Source organism: Apium graveolens, chromosome 8 (genome assembly GCF_009905375.1).
Source record: "Apium graveolens cultivar Ventura chromosome 8, ASM990537v1, whole genome shotgun sequence".
In the NCBI taxonomy this organism is placed as follows: Eukaryota; Viridiplantae; Streptophyta; class Magnoliopsida; order Apiales; family Apiaceae; genus Apium; species Apium graveolens.
This window is the reverse complement of record NC_133654.1, coordinates 253,753,518-253,775,982: the sequence shown is the minus strand read 5'-3', so window position 1 is coordinate 253,775,982 and position 22,465 is coordinate 253,753,518. Positions and strand designations below refer to the sequence as shown.

The 22,465-nt window shown below is 37.2% G+C and overlaps 1 protein-coding gene and 1 pseudogene across 2 annotated transcripts; both read right to left on the bottom strand.

The window, feature by feature from the left end:
• Positions 1-2,275: 2,275 nt before the first annotated feature.
• Positions 2,276-3,892, bottom strand: LOC141680666 (putative metal-nicotianamine transporter YSL14; annotated as a pseudogene).
• LOC141678730 (uncharacterized) lies at positions 3,565-14,685 on the bottom strand. 2 transcript variants are annotated; one of them, XM_074485101.1, is made up of 7 exons: positions 14,577-14,685; positions 7,916-8,008; positions 7,717-7,784; positions 6,909-6,981; positions 5,137-5,354; positions 4,646-4,745; positions 3,565-4,222 (listed from the first exon to the last, which is right to left on the bottom strand). In XM_074485101.1, the coding sequence occupies exons 2-7, from the start codon at positions 8,000-8,002 to the stop codon at positions 4,046-4,048; spliced, it is 723 nt and encodes a 240-aa protein (XP_074341202.1). In that variant the 5' UTR covers positions 8,003-8,008; positions 14,577-14,685; the 3' UTR covers positions 3,565-4,045. The 2 variants fall into 2 exon arrangements, with proteins under 2 accessions (XP_074341202.1, XP_074341201.1); XM_074485100.1 differs by lacking the exon at positions 14,577-14,685 and adding an exon at positions 8,449-8,587.
• Positions 14,686-22,465: the final 7,780 nt, after the last annotated feature.

Here is a 22,465-nt window from a genome sequence, read left to right as displayed (position 1 = left end):
CTTCAGAGTTGAAAAATCTCTTCTTTCCTCATCTTGATTCTGGATATTCTCCGGACGACGACACTCATCCATCATACGTCCAGACCTATGAGGAAGTGGAGCAACCTGATTGTCAATACGAGGCCTCTCTCTTCTATCAGTGTCCTCGTCGACAAGTTCCACAATGGGCTCAACATCATCAGAATACTCCAGGAGCCGCGGAGTGATTCGAGGGTTTCCTCTATTAGCTTGGCCACTAACATCGCGGGTGTTTCCTTCGACCATGGGGGCTTTCTCCACAACACGACCATGGCGGGAGAAATGATGGTCTCTCCTTGTATTGTGACGCTCCACCGTGTTCAACCTCAAGTTAAAGTTGTTCAAAGTATCCCCTATGCGATACAGTTGCTCCAAGATATCAGCGTTGCTGATGAGAACTTGTGGTGTTCCTCCCACGTCCGGGGCTCGTGGAGGATTTACTACATTTCGGGGCACATAGGGTTCATGCTGAGTGTAGCCTCCCTCACCATCTGCTTCAGATCTTCTATCACTTCCATCATAAGAACTTTCATCACGATTGTAAGACATCTTTTCCTCCTAAGATTATAATCTTGATTAGCAGCCCCTCCTTCTAGCGCCAATTTGTTGACGGAGGAATCTGGTATCAACAAAGTTTGAGGTTTGTCGCCGAAATCAATATCTGTAACGGTGGTTCTTTGCCGGAAAATCAAGCGGTGTGTAGTGGTTGTGCGTTAATTGGTGGCTGAGATTGATTAGGGTAAGTGGTGTCCCCTTATCAGCTCTCAACTTCTTGCCCTCTCAATGTGCCTACGTACCCTTTATATAGGGATCAAGCCTGACGTAGTTCTTGGGGAACAAGAAATCTAATGGGCTAAGACTTCTCATTCATAGGCCCGGTAGAAGTCCATACAGAATCCATATTCCGCTAGCTTTAGAAATGTCCAACTATGAGACCCAACCGCAAAGGCCCAAGGCTCGCTCGTAATCGTAGGACTTCAAGGATAGTGCATCTCCCTACGCAAGGATAACACTCCGCTACATCTATCTCCCTTGATTTACGAACGCAGGTATAGCCACGGTTTACCCCAAATGTCGGACACGTCCCTGTCCCCCGAATGAGGATAACCCACCAGATAACATGACAGGTGATCCCAAGCTCTTGGTGCAAAGTGCAGGATGACTCCAAAGTTCTCCAACGAGGACAATCGTTGAATACAAGAACAGAGCTCACAAAGCACACACCAATGTTCACCCTGAATCCCCAATGAGGACACCCGTTGAATATAGGAGGAGGCCTTCAATCATCAGGCATAACCCTGGAGGCCTTTAAGCTTTTCACGGACATCCCCCTCCTTGACCGACTCAAGGAGGGAATTCTTCAAATAGTACCTACAACAAATATGTTAGTGAAAATAATCTCCATTGCTCTCTCCATGTCTGCCTTGTCCTGAGGTTGTTTATATTTTCGTTGTCCCAGGCGAGGACAAGCTCATTGCGTCGTCCTGAGCGAGGACAAGCCCTTTTTCCTTGTCCTGAGCGAGGACAAACCCGTTGCGTCGTCCTAAGAGAGGACAAGCCCGGAGCGAGGACAAGCCCTTTGCCTTGTCCTCAGCGAGGACAAGCCCGGAGCGAGGACAAGCCCGGAGTGAGGACAATCCCGGAGTGAGGATAAGCCCGGAGCGAGAACAAGCCCTTTGCCTTGTCCGGAGCGAGGACAAGCCCGGAGCGAGGACAAGCCCGGAACGAGGACAAGCCCGGAACGAGGACAAGTCCGGAACGAGGACAAGCCAGGAGCGAGGACAAGCCATGTGCCTTGTCCTGAGCGAGGACAAGCCATGTGCCTTGTCCTGAGCGAGGATAAGTCTGTTCATCCAAATAAGCCATGTAGTGCATTCCCCTTGACTAGGGCGCGCCCTCCCCCTAGGACGCATCCATTTCTGTTGTGTTGTAGCTTAAACATAGTCCATATCTTGCATTTCATTAAATGAGGGCGCGTCCTCCCCTCATGCGTTGCGGCCTAAACCTAATCCTTCATCCTTTTACCCCAATTCGATTTCAATTGGCCCGTTCTTGACCCGAAATGATCCGTTACCAAATTTTTGCTATAACATACTACTACATTCATCATGTAAAGATAAACAATGTATGTTTACCTAATTCAACAATTTCTAATGTACTTGCTTATCAAAATTCCAAAAAACTACTACATACAAAATTTCTTCTACATTATCTTTGCATCCCTTACTGGAAATATCGACATGAATAGCTAAATGAGTTGGGGAAGTAAAACTGCATAAGAAACTGAAATCTCTAAAGTAAACCATGAAGATGCATTTATGTCTTGAAGAACTTATCAACCTCGGCATTTATGCACCTTGATAAAAACTTCATGCAAACGGAGGCTGTGCCCCAGACAAAGCTAGCTATTGTACTTGGCAATGTCCATATTCCGTCTCCAACAATCAACCCTGATGCCACCGAGGTGCCATATGTATCAGCAGGAGCTTTGTCCATCTTCTCCCAGATGAAAAGAATCAAACATCCAACAAACATGTCAATGGCAAAGTATGCTCCTAGATAGAATGAAATAGCTAGTGCCACTGGAAGTGGAATATACTCAGTCCATGTTCTTGGAACGACATCTCGAACAACATTCACAATGATTGTTCCAGCCAAGAATATGTAGCAGAGATTTAGGCAGTTTTTCGGTAATGAAGAAAATCTCTCTACACCTAAAATTGCCATGTTTCTGTAAACAAGTGCATAAGGTACTAGATAGCTGGAGTGTATTGTCCTTATATCGTCATAGGCCTTGTAAAAAAGCCAAAACACACAAGGACCGATAACACACCACATTGCAGTCCCAGTGACTTGGCTCACAAACATGGAAATTTTTCAAAAATCAAATTCAGTATCAATGTTATGTGGAAAGAAATGAAGTATATTATAATTGTAACAAATCATGTACCTGCATTAGGTCTGAAGCTGTTGAGACTATATTCATCATCACCCCACATGCAGCAACAACTCCACCATGGTCTTTTCCAGACCATGCTCCAGTTATGAAAATGGCTAGCTTATCATAATTCGAAGCAACTGACCAGTCCGTCAGTCCGCTAGCACAGGCGCGAAGATGTAGACGATTAGACATAGGTACCATCTGAGCTGATTGAAAAATTTGAGGAAGAGTTGCTGTAGAGATGGCAAAGAGTGGAGAAATATCTCGTGTTATCACGTTTACTGCGATTAATCCCCGATTTTCAATTAATTCTAAATCGGTAGCTCGACCGATCTTCCCCGATTCCCGATTTTTACAATACTGTGTTGAGCCTGGCGGATACCCCTCAAATTTTGTCCACAAAAGGTTGTCGTCCGAATATAGTGAAGGGAAATTAAATTTCTGGTCTTATTTTCCTTCCCAGAAAATATTGAGTGCAGGGCCGTCGTCGTTAGCTCATTTTTCAAAGTCTTTTTTGTTAGAGAAGCTCATTTTTTTTCCATGTTTGTTTGAACTTTTTGGATATAAACTGAATAATGCCTTACAGGAGATAATGAGTTGTGTGCTTTGAAACAAAAAAGAATTACCTTAAATTTTCATATAAGTTTCGAAGTCTTACATTCAAATTCTATTCTATGCGAACTTATAAAAATTACAAAAGAAAATCTGTGTTGGCCTTCTAAAACTGTTAACACGCTGACACCTTCTATTAACAGAGTGAATCTTCAGCTTCATGGATTAGAAAATTTATCTTCTACAATTATATCGATAAATGGAATCCTGAGCTTCTGTTGTAATCCTTAATTGTAGCTTTCAACTGAGATTTTAGCCTGAGGGCCGCTTTGAATATAAATAAAAGTGCAATCTGAGCCAGGTTTCAGTACTTTGAGCCATTGCGGTAATTCATATATGTTCTTTTCGTGAGTTGGAGAAAGACCCCATGAAGATCCACTTAAATTTACAACTAACAACCTGAGATTTGTTATCGTCTTCTGTGAAATGTTCTTAATTATCACCCTGTGTCAATAAGCTAATTTCCTTCCTGCATTATGTGACACGGATAAGGAGCACTACCATAATGAAAATGCAAGTCATTGCAAAGATCGCAAGCCATGTGAAGCATGTAGTCTTGAAACTATGGGAGTACACCTCCATTGCTCGGGTATTTGCATGACCGGTGCTTGCCAAGCTATGCTCAACAGCCTTTTCTGTGGAGTCAAGTATCTGCAGCCATATAACATCCAATCACTGAGAAACATTGCAAGTACAAATCAAGGGTGCACAATTTTCAATACATCGTAAATTGATAAACATATTTACATGAAGGGATGCAGAAATAATATTAATGGATGAATTGCAACACTGATGATTAAGGAAAATAGACTATAAAGAATTCTCTCTCCTAACAACCACAGTCTGAATCTTGAGAACGCTTATCAAGTGTAGAGCACACATCAACTTCTCTAATCAGATATTAGTTGGTTTGTTAAATGAATATAACTAATAGCCAATCGCCTTTACCCAAATCCCTGAAATCTTTTCCTAGACATCTATAACTTTTAAGCATAGAAATGAGTTTTTATAATTGAAGAACTTAAGGTATCAAGTTCGAATTACACAAAGACGCATGGGACAGTACTGTCTTACTTTCTCAGTATTCTTCAGCGACTGGCTCATCATTTGACTACTCTCTTTAAGTTGACGTGCCAATACAACCATCTCATCTGTCAGATCTTCCTGAAGCTTCCTATAAAGACAATAAATTTTAAAGAAAAATAAAAATAAAAATAAAAATAAAAAGATTACAAGCTCTATACTGCTACTTGTTGAAATTAAATCAACCATCATTAAAAGCTCAATTTGAATAAATGAATCTTTCAAAAAAAAATGGCACTGCACTTTGATGGCCCAAATGAAGATTACAACTTCGTAAAAGGAAATCATCTCCGTCGATTTAAATCATAATTATAGTTACTTGTGCAGCAGCTACCGGCAGCTAGGGCATTAACCTATACTAAGTCACAAAGTATTTAACTAAATCCTAAAAGACATTTCTAACATAAAAGCAACCCCAATTTGTCCCTCTTTTCTCTACTTTGTATAATCAGAATAATTCTTAAGGGAAATTTAATAAATACCTATGCTTTGCAATATGTGTCTGTGCAGCAGTGTCCAGCTTTACAGGCCCTGATTGATCAGTAACAACATTATCATGAGATCTTTCCTTGACACTTGAAGATCTTCTCCTCAGACCTTGAGAACCTTGAGAGTCAAGAATATTATTCCCATCACTTTTAGGAGAACTTTCACATGAAGAAGTCTCTGTGATAGGATCTTGAGCTATTTCCGTATGAGCCTGAATTTGGCCAAAGGGATAATTATTTGCAATTAACCAGAACTGTCTATTAATAAATAATGATAAAGGACATAAAATAAGCATCAAACATATGCAAGCTGAAACATGTGAATAAAACTTGCACACAGCAGATACTTCAATTAAACTGAATAAACAATTTCAGCAACTCGGGTAGGAACATATGACTCTAAAACGCAACAGGAGGGGTATATTATTAAAATTATCCAATTAGTGGTTGCATTTAATGGTACTTAAAATACTTGAACTAAATTCTTCCAACTCAGTTCCAGTGATCCCAATAATAATGCAACGAACACATATAATGTGTCTGTCTGTGTTCAGTTATTGAAAGTAAAGCTACAGTTTAGAACTTAAACTTTGATTAGTTGACTACTAGTCGCAAGAATTCCTCGTATAACTTGCATTTAACTTGTTGGATCAAGCAAGTCCAAGGTATGTTAAATTATGTAAATTATTGAGCTCGGCGTTAAGTAAAGAACCACCTAACCAAATTCACGTCAGGACAGCTTTAACTAATCAAGACCTTTGAGTCTGAAGAAAAAAAAAAGCTAGCTCGGTTTTATTTATACAAACATTTTAAAGCTGGACTAGTGTGGTTGGGCTTCTAATAAGATAAGGTGACACGCATGTGAATAAGTACTATTTATTAGCCCGTGTCTTGAGCATGATCAAAAATCTACCTGGACACGAACAGTTGGTCTGACTAGATGTCAGTTGTAGTACTGTAGTAGTAGTAATAAGGCTGGACAATAGTAATAGCAGTAGTATAAGTAGTAATTAGAGTCATATCCCTGCTTAAGGGTATTCCTTGTCTTTTAGTAGTATAAATACCAGTTGTATGGCTACATTTCCATTATGTTGAAATATATGAAAAGGAACATGATTTCCACCACTCTCTCTCTCCTCTAACTGATTCTCTCTATTTTTCTCTCTAGTTTCTATCTTTCTCTGCAATTTATCTCTATTCTCTATTCTCTATCTCAGATCTGCTCTATTCTCTCTAATCTCACTCTATTTCTGCTTATTATCATCTCTACTTCTCTGTTATTGCTTGTTTACTTCTTATTATATACAAAAACACCAAAAACAGCTGTAAAACAGCTCAGGATCTCACCAAATCCTCACACTAGATATCACCCTGTCTTAACTATAATTTAGTCAAACCAAGGGTGAGAAACAAAACGTATTAACTGAATACCCAATCAAATCTATGCAACATGAATCTCTATACACACACACACAACGCCATTTGCACACAATCACTAAAGAAATACTTGGCCTAGGTTGTGCACATAACTGAAATTAGTTGTGAGAATGCTAATTCAAAATTGAAGTTCACCAAAGGCACACTACACCACCGTAACTTCTCTTAAATAAACATTCATACCCGACTATGCTTTACTGTAGATTTTTGCAATTTATTTAAGGATTTAAAAGAGTAGACTACAAAGAATATGCTTGCAACTTCAAGCCTGCTTAAAAATAGTGTCGAAGAACCTCCATATATTATGGGAAACTGGAGTATCCACTCACCACAGGCGTAGCTAATTTGGCAGCGACTGCTTCGATCTTTTCTGAATATTCATTCACCTTTGTCTTCGATAACCTGCTCGAAGATCACACAAAATTGGACATACATACATACATCACGTTCCAATTTCATAAATACTTTAATCCACTGGAAAAATTGATAAATTCATCCAGTTCCATTGATATTTATCTCAAATACTTGTCATAAACAAATTCTTTTCTAAAAAACTGACGTTCAAAATGTTCTAACAACAAAACATGTTAGCATATTGCGTTGGTAACACATATTGTGTTGGTAACACATATTGTGTCAATCTTCTGCCAAAAACACCTAGTTAGCTTGGCTGCTTGGGTACTTTAAGAACACTTTCACAGTGACAACTATACAATTACCAGCTCAGGTGCTGAGGCAGTGAAAGTGGAGGAATGACTAGAGGTGATGAATTAAGTAGCAGAATGGAAGGTTATAAAGTTGCAGGAGACTTATGGCCAAAGCCGAATTTAAAGAAGTAAAGATTTCAAAATCCAATTTTGGACGGTGATATAAACTAAATAATACTTGGATGGAAAGGGATCGAGTGAAATCCAAATTTCTTAGATTGTCAAATAGGGATTTTGAAGCAATTCAACCATTTTAAATGAATTCTTTGTTTCAAAACAGACCATTATGGATTTGTACAGATCACCGACTGAGTCAATTTAAACCTTAGACAATTAATCTACTCAATCTTACAATGTTCCATAATACAATCTATACTGGCAAGTAACATTAATTACTAGAAAAACAGACAATTTGGAATTTAATTATTACCTCGGCAATCCTTCAGGAGTTCTCTCCTCAGTTAATTGCTCCAACAATTCTCTTAAAGTTGCAACATACTGCAATGACCATTATAAAATTCACCAACGTAAATGCAATTCAAATCTTGAATTTAGACCTCTTTACTCTGCAACTAAGATAACAATTACTACTTCCACATTTAAAATAACTGAGTCAAGCGAATACCTACATGCACAAGCTTTGCCTGGTTTTCTTGGTGAGGAGAAGCTGCAAGCAATCTACGGAGGTTAACTTCAGTCTTAGACACCACTGTCATTGTTTCCTAAAGTGTTCAAAATATAAGCATTACATACTTCACTAGGGACTTCCATCGAGCAGTTAAACGACAAGAATCAAATGCATAGGTCTTTAAAGAAATAAAATCGCATGAACTACAGTTCATCTAATTTGAGTACCAAATTGAAAATTCAAAGGATCGTAATTGAATAAAAACCAAACAGAAATTCAACAGCAAATCACTATTAATTCAAAAATAATAAGTAAATCGTGTGTAATATGGGTAGTACAGGTGCAGCTCCTAGGTGCCGCATCGCGCACCGGGTGCGGCGATGCGGCTGGGTGCGTACCGGGTGCACCACCCGGCGTATACGGGGAGGGGGATTCGAGAGGGCCATTTTTTGTAATTTTTCTGTCAAACAAACAAGTATTATGCCCCCAAAATCAGTTTGAACCCTAATTATCAAGCATAAGACTTAAACTTACATCGACTTGTTGTTTAACTATGTATCGATTTGTTGTTTCTCTTTCCTCTCTTTCTTCATCCGCGGTGTGTGTGTATAGGTAATTCGTGTAAGTATATATAATATGGCTGATGTTTGTGTTCGTCTGTTACATGGGTTCAGCCCACATGTTTGACTATTTTGTTAGATTTTTTTTAGAGCAAAAGTTATAAATTTTAATAAAATTAATAGTTAGTTAATATATGATGATTTATTTGAGATAATTTGTAATTGACTTTGTCAATAGAAAGTTAATTCGCCGAATTTATTTGTAATTATATATCAAATTTATAATTTTAATATTTTAATATTTGCCGAATCCACATAATTTTAATTTTGCCGATATTCGCATATCTCCGCACTGCGTATCTCCGCACCCGCACTCGTGCTTCCTAGTGTGCAATAGATTTGAAGGGTTATGGGATTTGTTTGACTTGGCAGTGATTTGAACACGCAATGTAACTATGACATTGCTTGCAGAACAAAGTCAAACAGCTTTTATAATATTAGTAGTTCTCGAAATACGCAATGTAAGTTTCATGTGAATTTCGAGAACTACTAATATTATAAAAGCTGTTTGACTTTGTTCTGCAAGCAATGTCATAGTTCAGTAGCATTCAGGTTTCGACATAATAAATCATAATCAAAACTGATCAAGTTAAGAACTGACCATTTGATTTTAGACTATATGTTTGCGACTTTGCGGTAGGATAGATAGAATTTAGGTGCAGAATATAGAGTTAAGTTCAAATGTGAAAAATCTAAGCTAATTAATACTTGTGAGTTCTGATATAAATATGTTTTGTCTTGGCGACAGAAGGGGAGTCCAATTTATTTTTTGTATTAGTCAAGAGTACATATTATTAATTCTAAATAGGACACTGGACCTCCCCAAATAGACCTTCTGCGCTATAATTATGTGATTCAGTTTAGTTTTTTACAAACTGTAAAAAGAGTTGATATACGGATGGTTCGCCTAAAAATATAAGTATTTATCTTTCGTGTATGATACAAATAGGTACCTATTTGGTCAAAATAGATTTTGGCTTATCAAGGAATTTTGGCTAAATCTATTTTGGTCAAAATAGATTTAGCCAAAATTCCTTAATTATCTGAATATTCATATGCACCGGTCAAAGACACCTCATGCTTATTGATCAATATTACCTGTTCAGTCAGAGTTAATGCAATATAATACTTATCAATTTTTCTTCGAACTAAATAGATATACTATAATACTTGTATCAATTTATAAACTTAGATAAATACAATTACATATAGAGGAAAGACAAATAACATATTATTCAACATCGTAGCTTAAAAATTAATTTGAACCAAAGACAAGCTCACGGTTAGCAACAAAATGATGCAACTTTTCATATATTAATTAGTTCAATATTACGTTGATAATCTGAAAATTTACTGGACACGGGATGTACCCCGGGAAGCTCAGATTCTCCACCAGGACTGTTATTTAAACATGATCCCTTTCAATAAAAAAATGTAGAATGTTATGATCCCTGCCCCATATTGTTTAATTTTTATTATAGATAAGTATCTATTGGTACAATTATAATTTTTTACATTTATGTGGTTGTAGGACCAACACGCCTTTAACTGAATTAAGGGATCAGGAGCAACATCTCATACCTATTTTCTTACTAGATACTTTCCTGGTCCTATATTCAGCCTTTCAGGTCTTTGGACTCCATACAAATTAAGAACATATCACCAGTAGAAATTTAACTTTCCCCTATCCTAAATGTGGTTTAAAGTATGGTACAGAGAGGTAGAGAACATACCGCAAAGTGATATAGGTGGGCAGATAAGGAAATAAAAGAAATATCACTAAATTGTTTTGAAACATGTATTATATACTTAAATTAAATGTCAAGAAAGCTTTTATTAATGATAGGTGGCCGATAACTGAAACGCAAGTCTAAAATGATTCAAACGTAATTCTTCTCTAGCTCTGGTAGTGGCCATATTTGAGGTTACACTTCCCGACACTTCCAATACAATAGATGAGTAGCTCCAAAGACAATATTGCAAACGATACATTGATATACATGGATCTAACAGAACAAACATTGAAATATCTCAAACAAATATAGGTAACAGTATCAGAACTATACTGGGAATGTCTCAAAACCGTTTCTCGAAAGTGGGTACTGCAGTTACACATGTACAGGATTTTTATCACATTGACGCAAACCATCAAACACCTGGTGCTCATCACTATATTAACAATTTAGGGCTCAAAGTCCTGGGTTTGTGTAAAGGAAACATGGTTGTGGAGGTGAATGGGGCCAGAAATTAAGCTACAAATTCAATTCATACATACATACAAAATGTTATCAAAATGTTTAAGATAAAATTCAAACGTTGTCTATGTTTAAATGATCGATTCAATAGCCATGTGTGCTAAAGAGTAGATAAAATAGGCATAAAGATTACCTCAGATTGAGCTGGCCAAATGTGCGGGTTTGAACCGCACATTCGGGACCGGTTCGTACGGAAACCGTAAAAAATTCGGACCGAATCGGGTCGGTTCAAACCCGCCCAACTTGCTAAATTACATGAACCGAATACGAATTGTAATTTTATGAACCCGGAACCGCACGAGCCCGCACGAGCCAAGCCCGCACGAGCCGCACGGACCACTCAACCCGCACAGCCCGCACGAGCCCGCACGGCCCGCACGCGACTGTGTTCACGCGCCAACGTTTCTCCTCTGTTCCTGCTGTTTCTGCCATGCCTGTGAATCTGTGACTGCAACGTTAACCTGCAAGTTAACGTTACTCCTCCAGACTCCAGTTAACGTTAACCTGCAAGTTAACGTTCCCTGTTCCACCTCCAACGGCAACTTTTATCTCCTTATAAATATATACATATAAACAGCAATTTATTCACAATTTCTTCGAACTCAATTTCTGGTTCTCTCTCTCAATCTCAATTTCTCCGACCTCCAACTTCTTTCTCCGACCTCCAACTTCTGTTTCTCCGACTTCTTTCTCCGACTTCTTATAACCCATTCGCAATTTTCAATTCAACAACAAAGAGGGAGCATTTATAAGTTATAACAGGGATACTTCTTATAATTCTATTCACGTTTATAACAGAAAATGGAACAGGGAAGAGGGAGCATTTCTTCTCAAGGTTCAACCTCATCCGCTTCGATGCTCCCGCTTCGACCCGGATCCACGTTTAATATCGAAGAAGGTATGTTATTTTCCGTGTTTTTGTGTGTTTTTGATGTTTGATTTTCCGAAAAACTATGAACTTGAGGATTTGAGGTTGAGGATGAGGACGGAGTTGTTGTTGGTGGTGTACTGAATCTGAAATTCAGCATTTCATTTTCAGCTTACTAGTTAATTAGCTTCTATAGTTTTATTCGTGTTATATATATAATATATTGTTTATTCGTTTTGTAATTTTTTTTTTAATTGATGGTTGTAATTTCATTTTCTATTCGTTTTTATTCGTTTAATTCATGATTGTAATTTTTTTAATTGGTTATTGTAATTTTATTAATAGATTATAATTTTTTTATTCGTTTTTAATTTTATTCGTTTTTTAATTTCTGTAGGTGCTACGAGTTCGAGACAATCATCGCACGTATGGACATATTTTTCGAAAGAAGCTATGCCGGATAATCCGAATAGATTTAAAGTACATTGTTTGATTTGTGTACAAAATGGTAGACCACAACCACCATTTAGTTATGCTCGAGGGACCGGCACGGGAACACTAAGCCGACATTTGGAGAATATTCACTCTATTACGAAGGTGAGTCACGAAAGCGGAGAAGCACGAAGAGGTCCACAACAATCACAACTCGGTGGTTTTATGACATCAACGGGAGGTGGAGGTATGCCTTTTTCCTATAGTAGAGATAGAATGATAGAAAGTTTTGCTACTTATGTTACACTAGACGAGTTACCATTTTCTCACGGTGAGAGTGATAATTTAGAATATATGATGAAAACTACGATAAATCCGGCATTTAGAAAAATTCCTAGAAACACACTAAAACGGCACACAATAACACAATATCAATGCGCTAGAGCACAATTAATTGAATTTTTTCGAGAATTTGATGGTATGGTTTCGTTAACTAGTGATTGTTGGAGTTCGAGTCAAGGTGAGCCTTATATATGTGTTACCGTTCATTGGATTGGTGTCGATTACATGTTACAAAAACGAATTATTGCATTTGATGTTATGGACGAATCACACACCGGTTATAATATTATGTCTAGAATTTTAGATACAATTAAAAAATTTAATTTGTTTAACAAGGTATTCACAATTTCCTTAGATAATGCTGCTAATAACAACAAATGTATTAATTATATTAGGACCGAAATTCCTTTAGTTTTAGATGGAGTATTTTTACACATTAGATGTTGTGCTCACATAGTTAACTTAACGGCTCAAGTAGGAATTCAACAAATAAAATGGACTAAGGCCGAAAAAATGGGGTATCGATTGTCCTACAAGATGGAGTTCGACATATAAATTACTTGTTGAAGCAATTAAATATAAACCCATTATTACCATCTTATATAACGACGATCCAATTCACCAATACGAAGGAAGAATTATTACCGAGGAAGATTGGGAATTAGCATCTACTGTACGTGATATACTTTATTGTTTTGCGCATGCTACTAAAGTTTTTTCTTATGTTTATGAACCAAATGTACACCATTGTATCATTGAATGTGTTAGTATTGTTACTACTTTAAAGGAATACGAAGAAAATGATAATTTTAGTGATATTATTAAGGATATGAAAATTAAATGGATCGAATACTTTACCGAATTTCCGTATATTTATGGTATTGCATGTCTTCTTGATCCCGGTGTTAGGAAGGAAGGTTTAGAAAATATGTTAGAACATTATTATGCTGTGTTAGGAGTTTCATATAATCATGTTTTATATGTAACTAATATTGTTTAAATTTGTTGTTTCGTCTTATAGATATGTATGCTCCAAAAACTCAAAGTACTATACCACCAAAGAGTAGTAATACTTCTAGTAGGTTTAGTAGTACCATTTCATCTATACTAACCAAAAAACAAAAATGTAGAATTTCCCAGTCATCTACCGTACCTTCTTCTGCCACTAGTATGGTTCACGAATTTTTTTCATATAGTTATGAGTTAAATGATGATTTTGATATACTAACATGGTGGAAGAATCATGAGTTACAATTTCCGGTTTTAGCAAAAATTGCAAAGGATATTTTAGTTGTCTCAGCTTCTACAATTGCGTCCGAGTCCGCTTTTAGTGCAGGCAGAAGAGTGTTAGATGATAAGAGATCCAGTCTTGCGCCAGACGTTGTAAAGATTTTAGTTTGCAAAAAAGATTGGGATCAAGCCGATAAAAGACAACAAGGAAGAAAAGAAGACTCCGACGATGACGACGAGCCATGGATGACAATGGATACTTCATCCGAATCGGGAACCTCAACTAGCGAACAACTTTAGAACAAATATTTAATGTAATTTTTTTTTAAGTTTTAATATCATTTGATTTGTAATTTTTTAATGTTTGATACGGTTTGTTCCATTTTTTAGAGAGAGAGGAGTCCTCTCACATCATTTATAATTTTTTTAAATTAATAAAATTTATAAGAGGTACCGTCCTCTTTTTAACCAAAAATTTAAAATAATAAAATTAATTGATTACAACTATAATATTTTGAATAAATTATGTGACATAATAGAAAATAATGTTACATTTTATTATTTATTTTTTATTAATTGATTACTAATTTCGAGTAATTATTGCTCGAGTTTTCAGGAATTATTGCTTCCAGTCAGGATCTCAATTATGCAGCCCGCACACACGGCTCGCCCAACCCGCACATACGGCTCGCCCAACTCGCGAATTCAACCCGCACAGCCCGCACACACGGCTCGCCCGCGAATTGGTTCGGTTCGTTCGGTTCGGTTCGGTTACGAGTCCTGTTTTAACGGTTCAAACCCGGCCCGAGCCCGGTTCGTAATTCAGCGGGCCGGTTCAGTGTCTATGTACCGAGTGCTCAATCCGTGTGCGGCCCGGCCCGGCACGCACGGACCGCACAAGTGGCCAGGTCTAACCTCAGGTATGCAGTAGAGTCAGAGAAGTAACCGAAGCGAGGAGAAAGCTAGCAGATCACAGAGAGAGAGGTTAGTATCACAATCCTGAAGAAAATGTCCCAAAATCTCACTTTTGTTGAAATATGGCCCTTTATATCACTTAAAAACATAATATTTATTTGCGTTTTCAAGTCCATTACAAACAACGGAATTATTACTAACATGATATTTATTTGCGTTTTCAAGTCCATTACAAACAAAGCAATTATTACTTGCCTTTAATATGTCAGTTATGTTGTAAAATACTAGCTATAACAGTATTATATCGAACCTCTGTAAAAGTAAATATAGCAGAAAGGGAGAAAGAGAGCAGACTAGAGAGATGAAAACTGCTTGAGTGTGTTTTCCATCATTCCGAAGAAGGCTATTTATAGCCAAAACAAGTAACATAGAATTTAATGCAATGCAAATATTTCCAAGTTTAAGCCTAGCCTTACTATTTAATGTTTAAAAATTACAATCAATTTACAACACTCCCCTTTGATTGTTATTTTAAAATGGATCATAGACTGCCTCGTTAAAACCTTGTCAAAGAAAAACCCCATGGGATAAAAACTTTGACGAAGGAAAAAGAGTACAATCTCCCCTCGGAAAAAATTAATCATTCTTCGAAGTTTTGTTGTAACAAATCCTTGAGTCGACGCATTCCAATGTTATGCCGTAACTTCCCAAATGTTGAATTCGGTAATGATTTCGTGAATAAATCAGCAAGGTTGTCACATGACCGAATTTGTTGTACATCAATTTCACCATTCTTTTGAAGTTCATGACTGTAGAAGAATTTTTGTGAAATGTGCTTCGTTCTGTCTCCTTTGATATATCCTTCCTTGAGTTGATCAATGCATGCGGTGTTATCCTCAAATATAACGGTAGGATTTCTAGTGATGTCTTGTAATCCACATGATTCCTGAATATTCTTGATGATAGACCGCAACCAAACACATTCTCTACTGGCTTCATGAATCGCAATGAGTTCTGAGTGATTTGTTGAGGTTGCCACTATAGTTTGCTTCGTAGATTTCCAGGAAATGGTTGTACCGCAATATGTAAACACATATCCAGTTTGTGATTTGCCAAAATGAGGATCTGACAAATATCCAGCGTCTGCATATCCAATCAGCTGAGATGTTGAGTTTTTCGGGAAGAATAACCCAAAATCAATTATTCCACGAAAATAACAAAATATATGCTTGATCCCATTCCAATGCCTGTCCATCGGAGCAGAGCTAAATCTAGCCAATAAATTCACAGCAAATGCAATATCTGGCCTTGTATTATTTGCAAGATACATAAGTGCACCAATTGCTCCAAGATATGGGATTTCAGGGTCGAGAACTTCTTCATCATCTTCTCGTGGTCGAAATATATCTTTATCAGGCTCTAAAGATCTAACCACAATTGGAGTAGTCAATGGATGAGATTTATCCATGTAAAATCTGTTCAAAACCTTTTCTGTATATGTAGATTGGTGGAGGAAAATTCCCGATGACAAGTGCTCGACTTGTATACCAAGGCAATATTTTGTCCTTCCAAGATCTTTCATTTCAAATTTTGTCTTTAGGTATATGACAACTTTATCAACCTCTGTAGCTGTTCCTACAAGGTTTAAATCATCCACATATACAGCAATAATCACAAAATCAGATTGTGATTTTTTGATAAAAACACATGGAGAAATTTGATTACTAATATACCCATTCTTTTGTAAATAACGACTAAGTCTATTATACCACATACGATCAGACTGTTTCAGTCCATACAATGATCGTTGAAGTTTAATGGAATATATATGATGAGGTTTCTTGAACTTGTCCATTTTTAACCCTTATGGGATTTTCATAAAAATTTCACTATCAAGTGAACCGTACAGGTATGCAATAACGACGTCCATAAGACGTGTTTCCAATTTTTCTTTAGATGCCATACCTAATATAAAACGAAAAGTAATTCCATCCATCACTGGCGAGTATGTCTCTTGATAATCAATGTCAAGCCTTTGAGAAAACCCCTGTGCTACAAGTCGGGCTTTATATCTCATAATTTCATTCTTTTCATTTCATTTTCTTATGAATACCCATTTATTTTTAACAGGGTTCACACCGATTGGTGTTTGGACAACAGGTCCAAATACTTCTCTTTTACGCAGTGAATTTAATTATGTTTGGATTGCGTCTTTCCATTTTGGCCAGTCTTTTCTTCGACGGCATTTATCCACACTTTGTGGTTCAGGATCAGAATTTATGTCTACATCCAATGCTGCGGAATACATAAATACATCATCAATTATGGCTTTACTTCGATCCCATAATTTCATATCATGCACATAATTTATTGAAATTTCATGATTGTTTAATCCCGTATCTTCAGGGACTGAAATCTCTTCAGGAGATAATACCACTTCAGGGGTATTTACCTTTTCTGGAGCATGTGCCACTTCAGGGGCAATTTTCTTTATTTTTCTTTTTCGTGGTGCAACATCTTTTGCACCGACCGGTCTACCACGCTTCAGGCGTGGCTTTGATTCTATAACCAATTCTTTTGTATCTGATTTTTGAATTGGTATAGCTGGAGTATTTACTGCGGGTATATGAGATTTAGTTATATTTCTAGAATCGTTAAATGCGTCAGGCATTTGGTTTGCGATATTTTGCATATGAATAATTCTTTTAACTCCAAGTTCGCATTGACCGGTACGTGGATCCAGAAAATATAATTCTGACGCATTCCATGTTATGTCAGGATTAACTTTATTTGAATGTTTATCTCCCCCTAAGGGAGGAAACATAGACTCGTCAAAATGACAATCTGCATATCTTGCGGTAAATAAGTCTCTGGTTAGAGGCTCCAGATATCTAATTATAGATATGGAATCAAAACCAACGTAGATACCTATTCTTCTTTGAGCTCCCATCTTCGATCTTTGTGGTGGAGCAATCGGTACATATACAGCACATCCAAAAAATTTGAAGTGAGAAATATTAGGAACTTGACCAAGTACCAGTTGTAGCGGAGAATGTTGGTTGTAGGAAGTTGGTCTAATCCTAATAATATTAGCAGCATGAAGTATTGCGTGACCCCAAATAGATGTAGGTAGTTTTGCTTTCAACAGCCCGGATCACCAGCTCTTCGCCACCTGGGGTTGTAGTATGTTCCATGTTGAGTAATTGTTCTAGTAAGTCTTGAATGAGCCCCTCGAAAGCTTGATGCAAATAAACGAATTTTTGTTCTACGTCTCCGAGCTATATTTCCCCTTCTAATTCTGGTCATTGAATAAATTCAACTGAGATTCCTACAGACATGCAATAGTCGACAAAAGTTGCAGATGTGGATTCGTCGGCATTATCTAAACGAATTGACTTGATGCAATGATCTGGGAATTGAGCTCGTAATTTGATTATTTGGGCAAGTAATTTTGCAAAAGCATCATTACGAGTTGAGAGAAGACAAACATGAGACCATCTAGTTGAGGCATCGATTAATACCATGAAATACCTAAATGGGCCAGATGATGGGTGTATAGGTCCACATATGTCGCCTTGGATCCTTTCTAAAAAAATTGGGCTTTCAAGCTGAACTTTAGTAGGGGATGGTCGAGTAATCAATTTTCCTAAAGAACATGCTGAACATGGAATGTCATTGTTTGAAAGAACTTTAAAATCTTTAAGAGGATGACCAGTAGAATTCTCTATAATACGACGCATCATAGAGACGCCAGGATGACCTAATCTTTCATGCCAAAGTGTAAAAGATTTTGGATCTATGAGTTTGGAAGCAATGACATTGTGTGACTCAATAGTTCTAATTTTCATCATATATAATCCTGAGGAAAGTGAGTGGAACTTTTCTAAGATTTTCTTGTTGCTAGGATTAGCGGAAGTAATAAGAAGATATTCTCTATCAGCCTCAGAGGTAGTTTCGATGTGAAAATTGTTAAGTCGGATATCTTTAAAACTAAGAAGATTTCTAGTAGACTTACTAGAATATAATACATTTGAAATGTGTATGTGGGTACCTTTAGGTAGGACGAAACTAGCTTTTCCAAAACCTTCGATTATATTAGATACGCCGGAAATCGTTCCGACTTGAGCTTTGGTTTTGGTTATTTGGGTAAAATACTTTTGGTTCTGTAGAATCGTATGAGTTGTACTGTTAGGTCACACACACTGTAGAGGGGGTAAATACAGTGTATAATACAATCAAATCGAACTTTAATATATTAAGTAACAGAAAAACAAACTTTATTGAAATAATAAACTCTGTTACAGTATGGAACCGTTACCTCTCAGTGATGAACAAATATCACGAGAGTTGCTAGGGTTACAATGAATAATCTTCTCGAATATATGATAACAGTTATAGTGTAAACCCTATGTCTGTGTTTATATACTACACAGTTACAAGATAATCGCTAATTGATATGGAATATAATTCTGCTTCCTAAAATATATCAATCAGATATCTTTTCTTCCAAGTATTCCATTCTTCACAGAATTCCTTCTTCATGCATATCTCTTCTTATGTTTATCTCGATCTTCTTTCCTTTAATCAGCTACTGTCCTTCCCTAATCATCCTTCAGCACTTAAGTTCTGATATTTAACTTCTGATGATTATCTCCTGATAATATAAGTACTGATATCCTTAAGTCCTGACTTCCAGTATAAGTACTGATTTGTCCTGTTAAGTAAGATCTGAAATCTAAACATAAATTATATTAGCCATGACATTATCAAATATATCTAACAATCTCCCCCAACTTGTAAATTAGCATAATATACAAGTTTAACAGATATTTGATGATGTCAAAAACATTAAGTACAAATGCATGAGAATTAGACTAGATAACTACAACTTACAGTCCTTAAAGCTTTACCAATATTCAACTTCCGATAACAACTTCAGTCTGTACAAATATCATAATTTAAGCAGTTGTAGATCTTCAACTTGGCTTCATCATCTGATCTCTCTAATATCAGGAGTTGTTCTGAGATAGTTCTTCAACAAACATTTCTCAGCATATCTGAGTTCATCAATCATTCTCCTTTTGGCATCTTTAAGCTCTGCAGTATCTTCACCAGTTTGAAAGATTGTAGCTCTGAGATCATTGATCTTTGCTTTTCTCAACTCCTGATCTAGTCTTATGACATAAGCTTTGTCAGACTCCAGATTGAATTCAAGTCCCTTAATACCAAGATATGTTCTGATCTGTGCAGTATTAGGCTTCATATCAACAATATCACCATTGTGATCTCTGTACTTTGGAACATATGTGCTGTCAGACTTAACAGAATAAAGCCTTTTCTGTCTCTGAATCTGTTCTTTTAAGTAGTTTGCAGCAGTCCCTGTTATTCTGTCATCCACTTGATGTAAGAAAAGTACATGCTCCAATTCTTCAAAATACTTCAATGGAATGGTATTTTGTCTTATATGATAAACCCTACCATCTGTCATGAAATACAACATGATGTATTCTTTCAAGTAGGTATGGTAAACCATCTGTACAGATTCCAGTTGATTCAATCTCTCAGGAGTTGCTCCAATACCTGATTCACTCAAGGAAGTTGGATCATTGGTAGTGTTGTGTACTCTTCTTTCATCAGCACTTCCCAATCCAGTTTTATCTCTTGCTTCCTTTCCAGTAACTACTCTTGCTTCAAAACCACTTGCAGTAGTCTTCAAAGATTGAGTCTGTTTTGCTTTAGTGAATCCTGGTCGGAGTGTCTTTGGTCTATCTTCTGATATCAAGTTAACTTGAGCTATGTCAGAGGTTACTTGCTTCTTCTAAATATCAGAACTTACAATTTCTTGACTCTGAACAACTTGAGCCATGTCAGAGGTTGTTTTAAGAACTTTTCTTGAAGTCGGAGCAAGATCATCCTTTTCATCAGTAATTTCTTCATCCTCAGGAGGTACATAAACCTTGATAGGTTCACCAACCTTTTCTTTACCCTTGGATCTTGGATCTATCTGTGGTTGTGATCTAGCCAATGTTGCTTCAGTATGTGTCCTTTCTTTGATCACAATGCCTTTGAGTTTTGGAAGTGACTTTTTACCAGAAGCTTCAGATTTAGATGTGACTTTCTCTGATTTAAGTCTGGCTTCTTCTTCCTTTAAACTTTCCAAGTCCATTCCTGGATTTTCCTGAAGAAATAACTGTCTTGACATTTCCTCATCAAGATCTAAAAGTTCATCAGAACTTATCCTTTTACCAGCAGCAGAACTTATTCTTTTCCCAGTATCAGAACTTGTCCTGTGACTAGCTTGTCTTGATGTGAATCCTCTACCTTGACTATGACCTCTACCCATTCCAGAGTTTCCTTGATCATCTTTTTCATTATCCTTTCCTGTCAGTGTCTTGTCAGTCTTGCATTTGGACTTAATCACTTTCTCCCCCTTTTTGGCATCAGCAGGTAGTAGAAGAGAGATAAGCAATTCCACTGAGGATTGGATTTCAGTTAGTTGTGATTGCTGAGAAGCTTGATTTTTCAGAATTTCATCAATCTGAGCTTGTTGATGATCTTGAGTCTTCTCAATATAAGCAATCTTGTCAATGGTAGGTTGGAAGAACTTTTTCTTATCAATTTTCCAAACTTGTTCCTGTTTGATAAAGTTCTCCTGAATCTTGTGTAGCTCTGCATGAGTAGTTGAATGAAGACCTTGTAAATGTTTAGTACTCAATGCAGTGACTCTAAGCTGGGTTTTAAAATCATCAGAATTTAACATTTCATCAGCTTTAGTCAAGTGCTCAGCAAGATGCTTGTCAGTTGGAACACATGAAACTGAGTTCCATTCCTTAGTCCACTCCTGACCTGCACGAGTTTCACTCCAAGGTACTGGTGCTTCCCCGATAACAAACTTCTTAACCAGTTCAGACTTAGGAAGAGTCTATTGAGGAGTATGTCCTGAAGGACCTGCTTCATCAGCATCTATAGTTGGAGCAGCATCACCAGTATCTCCAGCATTTGCAGCATCAGAACTTAAAGAATCAGTATCTTCTGATAAGACAACAATGTGAGTAGCAATGGAGGCTTCAGTATCCTCTAATTGCTGATCTTGTTCTAAGTTCTGATCAACAGCCATATCCTGATGCTCACCTAAATTCTGATCATCAGCAACTTGATGCAGAGAAGGTGTTGTTGATAACTCTGGAGTTTGAACAGCATCAGTAACAGGTGTTGTGGAAGAAATATTTGCTGTTGGAGCTTCTAAGAGAAGTACTGCAGGCACAACCAAGTTTTGAACATCAATATCAGCACTTGTGCCTGGATCAACAGAAGACATAGAATGTGTGCCTTTTCAGAAACAGCTTCCTGAGATGGAGTTGATGGAGAAGAAGTGACTGGAGCAAATTCCTTGTCTTGTGAGATCAGAGATTCCTGATCCCCTTCCTTAGCTGCTTCCTCTTCATCATCTGAAACTAGCCTTTTTGCCCTCTGTTTCTTGTATCTCTTTGTTGATTTAGATTCCTTGGGAGTTTCAGGAACTGTCATTCTTCTAAGCCGTTTGAGAAGCCTAGATCCCCCAATTCCAGAATCCTTCTGAGAAGTCACTTTCTCAGCTTCACCTACAACAGGTTCTGAAGAAGGAACCTATTCCTCAGTATCAGATTCATCTCTCAGTACAGTCCTCCTCCTCTTTTGAGGTGTTTGAGGAATAGTTTTTGTCCTCTTTGGCTTGGAGGATGAGGGTTAAACAGTCTGTAAAGTAGAGAGATAGGATTTGAGATAAGTCCTGAGGGTAGGTTGAGTAGTATGAGTGGTAGGTGCTGAGGATGATGGTTTTTGGGTGTTTGTGGTTGGTTGGACATCAGAGTAAACAGATCTATAAGTATCAGGATCAGCATTTACTAGTA